This window comes from Moschus berezovskii, chromosome 8, assembly GCF_049115385.1.
Source record: "Moschus berezovskii isolate FMDL1 chromosome 8, NW_MosBer_1.0, whole genome shotgun sequence".
In the NCBI taxonomy this organism is placed as follows: Eukaryota; Metazoa; Chordata; class Mammalia; order Artiodactyla; family Moschidae; genus Moschus; species Moschus berezovskii.
In genome coordinates, this window is record NC_142467.1 from 57,626,141 (window position 1) to 57,640,668 (window position 14,528).

Below are 14,528 nucleotides of genomic sequence, written 5' to 3' on the forward strand. Positions count from 1 at the left end.
GAGAACAGAGGCTGGGGCAGGCCTCCTGGAGTCAATGACACAAGACACTTTACAATACCCAGTGTGTCAGGAGTTGCCAAGTGCTGTGTGATACAGTGAGTCAAGTTTGATCAATTCAACTGAAAACCATACTGCTTTGGTCCCCACTGGCAGACAGTGACCAGGTAACACAGGTGACTTTCTGAAAGATGCAGCCTGGCTGGGCATGGCTGCTCACTCTCCCAGGCAATGAGCCTGACCCACCCCGCGTAGGAACTGTGTTGGTTAGAGGCTCTCTTGGATGCTGTGCAGGCTGAACTCAGGCAATCCTGACTTGCCCAGCACAGTTAATGAGTTGCAGCTTAGCACAGTGCTATTAAAAGCAGGGCGAGCCAAAGACTCTGACACATTTGGGTAAGAGAGACACATGGTATGAGTAGAGGTTGAGACAGAATCGAGAAAAAAAGGATTTCTGATTTAATTCCCCAAAGTGCAAACATGTTTGAGATCTAAGAAAATCTTTCATTTACATGATTTCAAGTGTCAATCAAGTCCATGTCTAATCAAGGCACTCGAAGGATCAATCCTATGGCTGGAAATAACTGAAAACACCAAACCAATCACAAGACATGACACAATGTGAGCTCTGTTCTGAGTGGGCAGTTAAAAGCAACAAGAAAATGAAAATCTTTCCCATTAAAGAGATGTGAAAGTGGAAGTGAAGAGAGTCTGGTGGACAAACCAAGGACATAGATATAAGATACAAATCCGCACATTCATTTCATTCTCCATATGCTGGCAACAGTCGTCTACATGTGCCACTCAGAAGGTCTCACCCAGGTACCCTATGACCCCACCCATGTATGATGCTTCAGATGCTGGGCCAGTTTTCCAGGGTAGGGTATGAGCTCAGTGAAGGAAGAAAGTGCGGTGAATCTGTGTTGTTCCTGTGGTAAACCAGCCCTTACTAAGTGGCAAACAAGGACAGGATAAACAGTTCACATGTGACCCACATATTCAAACAGGCATCCCTCAGAACCAGGCACCTACTCACTCACCTTCTGCTTGCCTAGGGCAAGCTTCCGGAATCAGAAGCCTTGCCCTCCATTCCCAAAGTCCTGGCTCCTGTGCTCTCATAGCAGAAGCTGGGAGTGCACTGTAAACCTGGCTCCCAGGCTGCAACTCAGGATGTACCTGGAGGGGACGTGATGAATGAGACAACTCAGTAACATGAGCTGGCCTGGGACAACATGTCACAAGTAACTGATTTATTAATACAACCCTGGGAGACACACCCAGCTTTGTGACAGGACTGTCTGCACTCTGGCTCTTTGGTTATTCTAGATTGTTAATGGAAGTTCCAGAAAATGGTTGATTTGACAACTGAATTTAGAAAGAATAAAATATGTTTCCCAGGAGATAAATTCAGAAACAGTCATTGGAATGTGACTCTTCGCAGCTTAATTGTAGTTCTCGAGCAGTGGACCTCTCCCTAAAGGAAACCAGAGCTACCCAGAGCACATCAGAAATCAGCACAGCGGTTGTTGCCAGGGACCACAGGAGACCACACTTGTAACTTCTGATCATGGTCTTTGCTTATTCGAAACAAATATTAAAATATGCCTCACGTCAAAACAAAACTTTTGTCAGAAATTCAAGAGACAAACATACCACCAAATGGAAAAGTCATTTAATTCAAAAATCATACTTCCACTCATTTCACAGAGATTGTCACATAAACCAACCAAATGTAAGAAAGCCAGTTTCAGAGGCCACTGAACAGAAACTATATTTTCTTTATAGATATTCTAAGTGACGCAAAAGCACAGTTTTTTTTCATTTGTTCTAAAGCCCAAACATGGCAAAATTGTTTTATGAATAACAGGGGAAAAGTTCTATTCTAGTCACAAGTTATTTTTTAATTAAGAAATAGGATTCTACACACCAGTCAATATTCAATACTGAATTGAAGTTTAAAACAGTGCATTTATGGTTTTTTAAAAAACATTAAAGTGCCATTCTTAAGTACTTTATTGATATTATATCACACAGCACTTTATAATATACTCAAAGGTAGCCTAAATTATGAACTAAACATGCAAATATTTTCTTCAAAGTAATGGACAAAATATCTTTTAGAGTGCTTGTGAACACTATCCTAGTATGAATGACTTACTGTTTATGAGTTAGATCTTTTTTTTCAACATGACTCTTAATAAGTTAATAAGGAATATAGCTGTAGATAGTAACCATCTGATAAATATGAACAAAATTTCAAAATGGCACTTAATTTACATCTTTGATCATTCTGATCGTCTTTCAACAGCCTCTCTTGTTTCTGTAATTCTCGACCTTTAAATTGTAAAGGTTGTCAAGGCTTAGCAACTGCCAGCTTATGTGGGTTTCTAGAAGAGAGTCTGTGTCGTTATATACGTAAATGTGAGCTGTACACACACACACACAAACACATACTAATACATATACAGTTAAGAATCACCAGATGAACCTCTTTTCACAGGTACAAGGTTGACCCTGGCATCTGGATACCCAAAGAAGCTGCATGCAGGGTCTGTTTGGACAATTCTATAGAAATGGTTGGTGTGGAAAGGTGCTGAATGTCTTGGCCCCTCCAGGACTGCCCAGTAATTCTGACACTTTATCACTACTCTTGGTTCTCACTGACTACACTCAGTAGAATTCTGATGTAATAGTAACTGCTTTACTAACATGGGTCCAGAACTGTGCTAAGGTCCTTAGCCTTGCTTGCTAAGGCATTCTGCCGTGAAAGATTTTTTCATCTTGTAGTGTCCTGTAAAACTTTTGTAAAATATTAGTTGCGACCTTTTCATGTGATAGATTTTCCCCCTATTAAGATCTACATTTATCTTTCTTTAAAAAATCCACAGTTCTTCAGCATGGTTTATCCCTTTCTGCTACTAGCATTACTTTATACCCAATCTTTTTTCTTCTAAGAATACAAGTCCTTCCATTAGGAGGCCACATTTTAGCCAGGGCTGGCTCTGGATGATGTGCGGATTCTCTACATGGCCTCTCCCTCTGCTCTAGGAAGTTCCTTAGTTGACAGGTACTGTAGGCAGTAAAAGGAAAAAGCTAATTATGACTTGGTAGAGTCTGGTCTCAGGTATGCTCAGGTTTGTGCAAGGTCTCAGGTTTGTGCAAGGTCCATTATTCCATGGCTGTTGTCATTAGGAGGCTACAGAGAAAAGTGATTCTGCACCCAGTACACCAGCCTGACTGTCAAACACATTTGAAGCACGACAAGATACATTTTTTAAATGCCGACACAAGGTGTGTGAGAGGACACCCAGCTGACTTAAAAGAGTGGGGCAGGGTTGTCTAGGTAAATAATCAGTCAAGTTTGCCAGATATGACAGATTACTCCCTAGAAGAACACCCAGGCCATTCTTTTCAAAGTCAAGTAGTCAAGAGGCTGTCGAGTTTCCTCAACGCTGGCTACCTACTTGGGTAACATGATTGCTCATAAAACATTCAATGCTAGGGGGAACTGTGAATGCCATGACAGCCACTGTTGTACCCAGGAGTTCTGTGTCTATGAAGATGAGTGGTCCAGATTTGCTTCTTTTGGAAACAGGAGCCAGAAGATGAAATGTGCCAATAGACAGTCATGAGTGGTTGATCATGTTACTTCAGTCGATTATTTCGGTCTCACTACTCCTCAATCATGGATGTTTTTAGAATCTACACAGTCAAAATAGTTTTTGGTGTCACTGGGGTGGCTGCTTTCAAGAGACACAAACTCTCATGGCAGAAGGACCTCCATCTGAGCTACAGGCATGACATACGTAACTTCAGAGTCTTGCAAACCTGAAATGACACTGTCACTAGCATGACTTTGTGTAGCAAATACCAGTTGGCCAATACCTGACTGTTCCATTTTCTGTCTTGCTCTCTGCCTCTCTATCCAAAAAGGACTCAGCAAGAGGACATGAACTGGAATTATGCTGGAAAAAAAACCAAAACCCAATTTGGTCTGACATAAGGAAATACGTATCATCTGTAGAAATACTAAAAAACCAAGCTAAAAACTGGCTCCAATGCTGGGACACCATGGCTGGCAGTGCTATAGAGGATCCGTGCCTCTATGTTCAGATTTGAAGAGAAGAGAATATCATCAGTCTTAAGCAAGTCAGGACTTCACTTGCCTGCGGAGTTGGGGGAAGAATGTGAAACTAATTGTCTTCTCAAGACTTGGTATTCTGTATCTATGGAATTCTGGGAGTACCTGGAGGAGGAGTGAGAGACTGATCTTGATGCCCGCAGAAGACTCAGGCTATGTCTGCCTACCTGATCCCAGGGCCTTCCAAAAGCAACATGAGACTCCTGGGAAAGCTCAGAGATTTTGGTCCATAGTATTCCACTCTGATACCCAGTTCACTCCTCTAATCTGCCCTAACATTCCTTCTTCCAAAAGACAAGAGTCAGAAGTGGGGAGCAAAGGTAGTGGAGGGCAAAACCCACTTTCAGTCTTTAAGTTCCTTCTTTTTTGTTGGCTCATATTCTGAACAGTGTCTCCAGTTCTATAGCTGATGGGGAGGAGGGGACCCTGGCCAGGGAAAGGGAAGCACAGCAGCCATCTGTCAGGGCCCAGCATTGCCCAGAGAAGCCAGGAAGGGCTCTACCTAAAATTCCCATTGGCGCCAGTCCAATTTCCCTCAGCTTCAAATCGGGGCCAACTGAGGAGGGAGGGACATGCTTCCAAAGTGGTCAAGGTGGGGCCAAATGTCTACAGGTATGCTTCGGTAAGGAACTCTGGAAGCCAGGGTCTTTCTGGCTGCCCCCACAGTAGCTCCAGTTAAGGTTCTGATGGGGCAGGTGATCTAAAACGTCAAATGTATTAAAAGCATTATGTTGCACTCTAGTTAGAAAGCACAGTCGTACAGAGTGTGGTGGTCCCCTTTGGCCCCTGTGAACAGGTCCCCAAGCTGTTCAAAGTCTGCAAGGAGGATATGTATGCTGCCCCTGTGTGCCTTTTCTTTTTGGGTTTTCAATAATAGCTCTCCTGAGTCCTATCTTAGTCTTCTCCAATCTTAATTCTTATTCCCTCATCCATTGGTAGTGTCTCACTTGCTCTGGGTTGGGTAATAGCTGTGTCATCCCTGAGCTGATGGAATGAATCACGACAAACTCCTATTACCTTTAAAGTCATCTAGAAAGCTATAATAGCACAATCTCCATCCCTCTTTGGAGTTTTTCTTTTTCTTATTTTGGAGCCAGAGGAAATCTGAGATGAATAAACATGTTTAGGGAAAAAGGAAGAAGCAGCATATCAAGAACTAAATATTCTAAGCCAGTTTTTCTTAGAACCTAGACACACACAACATTTGCAAATTTTAGCTTGGACTTGGTTATAAAGCCTTATAAGATGCCAGAAGAATAAGATACAAGGAGCACACAATTATCCCATCTTCTGTCCTGGTACTTTGGGGTACCAAGAAATACACCTGAGAAGAAAAATGAAAAAAAAAAAAACAAAAACTAACCCTTGGCCTCACCTGTTTAAATCCTGAGCTTCAGCTTACTACTGGGTAGGAATTCTTGGAAAAGTTAATTGAAGATGCTCTTTCCATCTCCAAATCCAAAGCCCAAGAAATGTTTAAAAAACCACATCTGGATAAAGAAGACTGAACACCATTAATGTGCCAGGTCCACCACCAAGAACCAGCAAGAATATGTGGAAATATCTTCTTCCTCAAGGCAAGAGAGGGGCTGACCTTGGCTCTCTCTGACCATGTGTCCGCCTCTCTGCCTCATGTACACACTTGTTCAGCAATCAAAGCTTAAATGTGTGAAGCAACTAGCTTAAAGAATATCAAATATAAAACTTTGCCATATAGTATTTCAAATCACTCTATTTACAAATTTATCTTTTCAAAAAAATGTAAAAGATACAGTAATTCAACACAATTCAAGTTTTTCTTTTCTTCTTTAAAGTTCCCTCAAGAGGAATTCCAGAAGCAGGACATACTCTGGAACAAGGATGCCATTCCTGAAGGGCTCCCAGGGAGCTTCACAGTCCCTCACTTTGGAGTCGGTCTGCCCAGAATCACTCTTGCAGGGACATTCAAGTGTGGAAATACTGGGACTCTCTTCTTTGGAAGCCAAGTGGAGTTGAAATGTCCAGGCCAAACTTCCCCATCCAAGGTGGTCTTCCACAGACCCAGCCCCTTCTGGTCCAGGAAATCCTCTTTCTCAGAAGGTACCCATCCCACCTTCCATGCCCAAACTTTGTGGCGTCCTCCTAAATGACAATGGCTTATGATATTAGTCTCATGCCCCAAAAGCCTGAGAAACAATTCCCTTTTTCTGAGTGGCAGTGAACATGTATATCCTTTTAAACTGGAGGCCATGGTGTTATTAGCTCAGGAGTCATGCCTGAAAACCTCCAGGACACCAGTGCTGAGCAACCCAGGGCATGGCCAGGGGAGCTGGTCAGTGGTAGGCTAGAGGCAGGCAAGGGCAGGGGGAGGGACAGGTGAATGGGAGGGAATTAGAGAGATAGAGGGTGTCCCTCTTTAGGAGGCAGCATGTTGCCCTCTAGAAAACAGACACGAGTTGCATGCAAGAACAGAAATATTAAGCCTGTATGTAATTTAATCTCAAGAGGTTACTAGAGTTTGCTCCAAATATATCCTGGTGCTGCTGAAATTCATCAGAAAGGGAACAGTTCTCAGCTGCTATTCCATCTGCCCCCAAGTAGACCTTGTTAATTAAAAGTCACTCAGTTGTGTCCGACTCTTTGCAACCCCATGGACTATACAGTCCATGGAATTCTCCAGGTCAGAATACTGGAGTGGGTAGCCTTTCCCTTCTCCAGAGGATCTTCTCAACACAGGGATCAAACCCAGGTCTCCTGCATTGCAGGCGGATTCTTTACCAGCTGAGCCATCAGGAAAGCCCAGAACTTGACCAGGTTATTGGAAAACCATTCAAAAAATGACTGAAAGGGGGAGGAGGCAAAAAAAAATATGTCATGCAAAGATTTTGTGTTACTTTTTGGTTTGGTTTAGAGTAGGCTGGGTCACCATGGTTATGAGGTGATGGCAGCCCTCGGTGGCAGAGAAGTTCCCAGCTTGGGAGGGGGGCCCTGGAGTGTGTGTGTTCTCTTGCATGAGAGGACTGGACAGAATTCTGCTGATGCTGGGCCAATGGCTGCTTGAGAGATCGTGAGATTGGATCTTGCGTAACCAGTGCCATGACCCCTCTCCATCCTTCATGCAAACAAACAGACCCAGCAGCCTGGAGCACTGCAGGGCTCAAGTATTTAGAGGTGGGGTAGAGTGAGTGTCTACTGTAAACAAAAGCAGTGGACCCAGCCTGGATCTCAGGCCACTGCCCGGCCCTGTCAGAGCTGGCTACACTGCATGCTCTTGGGGACTGCTTGTATCTCACTTACTTTCTTTTTCAGAAGGTTGGGTTTTGCATGACTGAGAAAACAAAATAAGCACACCCCATGTAGGGTGCTAAATAAGAGACATGGCCCTGTAAGCCTTTCTCGTGGTAATCAAAATCAAATGGCCTCCTCTGCTGATTTCCTTCTGTTTCTTGCAGTATCACCGCATGTCAGCTGAGATGATCACGGGGATGCGTGACACCAGAGTTTACGAAAACGTTCGCACTGACACGTAGCAGCAGAGTCAATCACCCTGTATTTCTCAGAGGCAAAGAGCAATGGTCCACAACACTGGAATCAGCAGTTGTCATGGATACCGTGGAAAGCTCAGCAGTTCTGCCAGGGCTCCTGGTTAGAGGAACTCCACGTAGTTCTCAGGTATGAGGCCCGTCTTTCCATTCAGAGTCCCCTCCAACCAGCCAGGCTCCTGGGATGGATGCACTGTATAGGAAGTGAGGAGAGAGAGAGATGATGACGTTACACATAGGGCAAGGCAGGGTTACGGACTGTGCTGGTGCGGAGGAAGCTTACAGGTTGAGTGCCGTTGCTTGTTAAGGAACATAATTCTTGGACTTGTTTAAACCAGAGGTTTTCACCCATTGGGGGAACCTGGTGAAAGTCATTCAGAACTTTCTAAATAATTAAAAGGAGAAAAGACACAGACACTTAATTCTACTTACAATTTTAGGAGTTTCGTGGACTTTGCGAAGTTTCTGATTTTAACTATAAAGAAGTACCATTTCCATTTTTCAGGCTAGAGGTCACAGTCATGATATTCCCTCTCTACTTTTACCTCCGTATCCATCCATCTACGCACCCAGTGCTGACTATGTACCAGGCAAAGTACCCACGGAGGACTGATGAGAGCTAGTCCTTAAAGACAGCTAGCTCCTAATCATTTTACTTCCCTTCAAATCCTAACCTCTGCTTCCAATTTCCTTGCAAATTCCCTCTGAATTTTTAAAAAGTATCTTATAGTCTTTGAATGACCCTCTCTTGTTTCCAGCCATACCCTTCCTTAGTTTTCTTTCCTGTTCTCTTCAGTTTTCCTCTTTCCTATATACAAGTCTGAGAGCTGTCCCCTCCCTCTCTATCGCAATTTAGAAAATTTCTACCCCTTTGGTTTTTCCATATCCAAAGACTACATACCCAGTGTTCTGTGATATGACAATCCATCTCCATGGAAACCACTGTGACATTGTAAAAGTTACACACACAATCCAGCTGAGTCCGCAAAGCAGTCAACAGCAGTAAGGGAGAAAGAAGGGATCATGGACTTGGGAGAGGGGGCTGTCCATGTTTGTGAATTGGGAATATACAAATCACTGTTCGGTGAACAACAAATCTCATTTGCTCCTAACATTTTAGGAAAACACCAAGTTTTCCAAGATTGTTTGGAGAGAATGAATTCCCCCCATTCCCTTCCTAGGCTAATTAAATGACTTCCTGAGGTCATTTTAGAAAAGCACTTCCACCCTCAACACTACGATACAACTCCAGTTTTGGTCTGTAGGGAAAGAAGGAAGAGCAGAGACCAAAGAGACCAAGCGGAAACAGCAGAAGGATCGCCGCTGAGGCTGACAGAGACCAGTGTGAACCTTGGCTCGATTTTGAAGGCTTCTGTAGGAAAAGACAAGGTCAAACACTTATGAGCTGGCCTCCAACATGTTTGCATGTTTTTGTTTCTCTAGGAATAGATCCAAATAGCGAGGGTACTTTGGATTCATGATACCACACAAGGAGGAGTTTGGGAGAGAAGTTCCATGGAAGAAAGAATACAACACAGCTTAAAAGCAACGCAGTCTCTCCAATGACCAAGCTCTCTCAGCCCACCACTGAAACGCTAGCACCCAAACACCCCAGCCTCCTGCTCATCTATTCAGCTGATATTGTCAAGATGACTTCAGTTTCTTCAACCTATCAAGTGGTGATTAAAAACAAAAACAAAACTCTCTTCCCCTCAGTGGACTCTTTTGGAGGTTCAGGAGCCAACATGGAGAAAGCACAGTAAATGCTCAGCATGGGTGAGTCAGTAGGGGAGCCTGCATCATTTGACCAGTAATTTGGACTGGTCAGCAGGACTTTCCTGGTCAAACTTGAGTCTCAACAACTTGGTCTCAACAACCACCTAAGCTGGGGGAAATCTCAAATGTCCAGAACCCAAACCAAACAAATCAAACTCACTCCCATAAACAAAAGACCTAGAAAGAATAAATCAACACACACATTAAAAACCTGAAAAAGACACCTCCTATTTAACAGCAAAGCTCTTCACTGAGTTGCTGTTCTACTGGATACACTGAGTCCATCTCTTTCAGACTTTCTCTGTTCCTGTGTTCAAACACAGCTCAGGTGCAGAGATGGTAACGTGTGCAAACATTAGAAATGGAATTTGCAGAATAAGGGAAGAATCAGAGGAGACAATGGAGGCCCTCCAAACCAAAGAATGAGAGAAATGCCATGGGGGACGGCAGAGGATGACGCAGCCTTTGGGTCAGACTGCTGACACGGTGGAGTCAGCAAGTTAGGCTTCATTAAGGCATGGCACCAGACCATGCAACAGAAGCACCTGCACAGTCACTAAAACTGCAGATTCCTAGGCCTCGAGGCCTATGGGTTACAGAATCTTGAGGAGGGGGCCCAGAGATCTGCATTTTAACTCATTCACAGACAGTTCTGACCTCTGTGCCAAAATGCCCCTGCAATTAAGTGATAATAAGAACTGATGAAGAAAAGATGCAGCCCCAGAACCCCCAGCTTTCTGTCATCTTTTGTTTCCCTTCCTCGCACTTCAAGGCTCAGCTGAAGCCCCACTTCCTCCATAAATATCATCATGGAATGCCATCTACCTGCTCCCTCCCTTCCCCAGGTTCCTGGCATGCTCACCGTACATACCGCATATTATTCACAGGTCTTATTAATGTTGTTCAAATGTGTTAAGTTTGTTTTCCCTAACTAGTTTTTCAGTGCATTTTAGTTTGCATTCTATCACTCAACATATTTCACTGATTCTCCTCTGGTGAGCTACAATGAAAGAAGCTAACACCTACAAATGGTGACTGGGAAAGCCATGGACTCAAAGACGGACTCATTTAATCTTAACGATCCTACCTTGTACTACTATTACCCCTATTTTATAGTGGAGAAAACATTAAGGCTCAGAGAGGGAAAGTGATTCATGCAGGGGTACCACATTAGAACCAGGATTTGAACCCAGTTTGCTTGATCCCAGAAACCAAGCCCTTTCCCACTATATCTCATCCGTATCCAACCAGAGGAGGTGATCCTTGAGAATAAGAATGATGGCGCCCATGGAGACTAACTGGTGGGCCCTTTGTGAAGTGCTTCCCCTGCAGGACCTCTTTTGATCTTCACTATGACTACAGAGTTGCTCCTGCTTTTATCCTCATGTTACTAATGAGAAACAAAGACTCGGAGAAGTGAAACTTCTAGTCCCAATTACAGAGCTGGCAGATGATGGAGAGATGGAGCTGAACACAGGACATCTGACCCCAGGTTCTGAGGCCATAAGTACTACCACTTTGGCCTAGCCTAATGCTCCCCAGACACTGAAGATGCTTGTAAGTACTTGTTGGGTTGAATCACACCAACATCCAACCTTCTGAATTGTACCAGTGTCCCCTATGCTATATAAACACACAAGGTGTTGCAGTGAGCTGCCTGGGCAGCTCTCCAGCAGCATTATAACAAATAAAAGCTGCTGCTGACATGGGTGTGCTTACTGCCAACTACTCTCTCTCAGCTCAGTCCATATTCACATCATACACCCCTGCTCAGGCAACTCATGCTCTCCCAGCTCCTTCACTCACGATGGACAAGGAGCAACTGTGTCCTAAGATCCTGACAGCAGGCTGCCCCAAGGGGAAGCAGCACTAGCTGGAGGAGTGCAGACCCCCGTGTGGTTGACGGAGTGGACTCATTTAATAAATGTTACTTCAGCACCTACTACGTAGCACATTCTGTACACAGTACAGAACAAGAAGAGACTCTGCTCTGGGGGAGGGGCCATCTATAGTAAGCAAGCATGTAATTTTAGGTAAACTGATGAGGGGAGAACGAGACAAGATAAGGACAAGATAGGGATATGGGTGGGTGGCCAACAGTTTGAAGAGTTAAAACTTAAATGATCCAAAGTAGATGGCCACGCAGTGGGTAATGCAAGTGAGAGGCCCCAAGATGGGGAGAAGCTGGTTGTGATTTCAGAGCAGAGCTGTGGAAGTTTTTCTTAAAAAGCCAGATCATCAGTGTGTAACTACTCAAATCTGTCACTGCTGTGCCACAGACGATATGGAAACACAAGCCGTGGGTGGCTGTGTTCCAGGGAAGACTTATTTACAAAAACACTCAGTGGGCTGGATTTCACTGGCAGGTCAGTTTGCCGACCCTATTTAAGAACATAAAGAAGGACTCAGAGGCTGCTATGTATCAAGGCGGGGGAAGAGAGGGCCAGAGGGCAGGGGTGGGACCTGGAGGAGCTCATCAATAATTCTAAGAACAACGCGAGGCTACCAGAAGCAGGAAAACAACGTGATGTGACTTCCATTTTTAAACGATCATCTGGCTGCTGTGTAGCGCCTGGGTTGTGGGGCAGGAGCAGATGCAGTAAGACCAGTTAGGCAGCTGGTAGAAACACCTGAGGGAGGCATGGAGAGGGTGGGGAGGCTAAAAGACTCCACTGAGAAATTCTCTGGGAACCCCACTGCCTGAGATGTCCTTTATCAGCAGAGGAAATCTGGGACGGCCCTGTCTGCACTCACCACTGCACCCTGTACCCCAGGAAGGAAGGATCCAGCCCATCTCACATTTGGATAAAAGCATCCCAGGAACCCAATTTTAGTGAATGCCGTGTGAATTTTGCAGGTATCACTAATTGCACCGCTTCCAGATGACTAATGTTCCTGGAAACACCAGTTATTTCTCTTTCCAGTTACTGTCCGAGGTGCTCTTGGTGAAATGCACAGTTTCCTAGTAGACTGGCAAGGGCTGACCCTGGAGTTATTTCCGAGTATTGCGCAGCCATTACCCATGGCACAAAGTCCAAGAGCTGACTGAGCAGCCTCTCCAGATTCACAGCAGGCCCCTGGAATCCAGAGGCTTTGAGATTAATCATTAGGAACAACTGACTTTCCCCTCAAGGAGCCCCTCCCTCTTTCTCCTCTTTTCTTCTTCTTGATCCTGAGAAACACAAGACACACACACACACACACACACACACACTCACTCACTCACTCACTCACTCACTCACTCACTCTAGCTCTGTCGTTAGAAAACTTCCTTCTGATTGATCTGATGATTTAATCTGACAACTACAGAGCGCAACTCACACTCCTAAGGCCTTACCTAGAATCTTCAGCAACAAATTGCTGAGCGAGAGAACAAGGAAAAAGTCTCTCTGACATGTGAATAGTTCTTTTCTTTAAAGAGGTAAAGGGATGGAGCAAGTAGGGCCTAAATAGCATTTTCTAAAAATTGGAAGCCATAAAACATTACCAACCAACTAGATTAAAAACTAGATCAACATTTTGTCAGATCCTTCCTTGACTGCAGCTTGGTAAACATTGAGAAGTGTTGTCTTTAGGGCTTAATGTGGCCTTCTGCCTTTCAGGGAACTGGAAAGGTCACTGGCATTGCTGGTTAAAAAGAAACTAGTGTCAGTAATGCTGTTGTGATCCCCAGAGACCACAGGAAGGCCGGGCAAGTACTCTGCCTCTCTCCTGCTATCACCGGCCCTTGTGGGGTTAAGACAATTACTGAGTTGAGGGGCGGGGGCAGTCACAGAACCTGCTGGGAAGGGAAGGACCTGGCAGTTAAAAATCAAATATCATTTCTTTTTTCAGTTGGCTAGTTAAACTACTTCAAAAAGGAGACTTAAAAACTAAAGAAGCGGGGGAATGCCAAATGTATAACCCTGCTGGAAATCAGTTGGGCAGTTCCTTCAACAGTTAAACGTTATGTGACCCAGCAGGCCCATGCCGTGGTATATCACCAAAGAGACTGGTTGGTAAATCTGTGGCCCCGCAAAAGCTTGTATGAAGATGTTTATAGCAGCATTACTCATAAAAAGAGCCAAAAAGTAGAAATAATCAAAATTTGAATCAATGGATAAATGGATAAACAAAATGTGGTATATCCATAAAAAGGAATGGGGTTCTGGATGGAATGGGGTTCAGCAACATAGATGATGCTGAAACTATAACACAAAGTAAAAGAAGTCAGTTACAAAGACCCTGTACTGTATAATTCCATTTACATGAACCATCCAGAGCAGGCACATTTATAGTGCCAGAAAGTAGATGAGCAGATATCTAGGTGGGATGCAGCAGGCTTGGGATAAATGGGGCATGACTGTTAAAGGGAGCAGGGTTTCTTTGGGAGTGATGAAGATATTGTGCAATGAGATAATGGTGATGGTTGCACAACTCTAAATATACTAAAACCCACAGAAATGTTCATTTTAAATGGGTAGATTACATGGTATATGGCTACCTCAATAAAGTTGTCTAAAAAAAAAAAAAATGGAAGGAAGCTGAACTCAGGAAGAAGAGTCCCAAACAAGACACACATGCTTACACAGAACTTTTGTGGGCTTAAACCCACTCTGCCCTGGGATCAGGGGTCCTCTGTGTTGTCAGAGTGAATAGCTGATAGGAACACAGCAGCCCCTTGTCCACTGGGGTACTGTAGTGAACTGTGGTTTAGAAGACAGACCTTTAAGCTCTGGATTTACCACCAGATGTGGGGACCTCTCAAATCTTGCTCATGTGTGTACAGAAGCCCCTTCCCTGCTGACAGCATAGCACCAGAGCCCGTGCACGCAGCCCACTGATTTGTCTGCCATGAAAACTGTGTCATGTTATGGCTGGGCTGTGATGCCCCCGCACATGGGCCTATTCACAAGGGACACTCGCCAAGGACATGGCTAGACAACCTTCAGTGAACTCCCTTCATCTTCAGGTGTGCCAGGACCTAAAAGCTCCAGCTGCTGACAGGAGAGGTGGCCTGGCTTGCTGTCTGTGCACCTTGATTTTTAAAGAACCCAAATGAAAGTTAATAGAGCAAAGGTTTAAGGACAGTGCTCTGGGGACTTTGAGAACCA

General features: G+C 44.4%; 1 protein-coding gene across 4 annotated transcripts in view; it reads right to left on the reverse strand.

The window, feature by feature from the left end:
• Window positions 1–1,647: 1,647 nt before the first annotated feature.
• The window catches only part of ARHGAP26 (Rho GTPase activating protein 26), a 563,256-nt gene continuing 550,375 nt past the window's right edge, over window positions 1,648–14,528 (reverse strand). For all 4 annotated transcript variants that reach the window (XM_088838588.1, XM_088838587.1, XM_088838586.1 and 1 more), the window contains one exon: window positions 1,648–7,852. In XM_088838588.1, coding sequence (XP_088694714.1) covers window positions 7,764–7,852 — 89 coding nt within the window. In that variant the 3' untranslated portion in view covers window positions 1,648–7,763. The remainder of the gene's footprint in view (window positions 7,853–14,528) is intronic.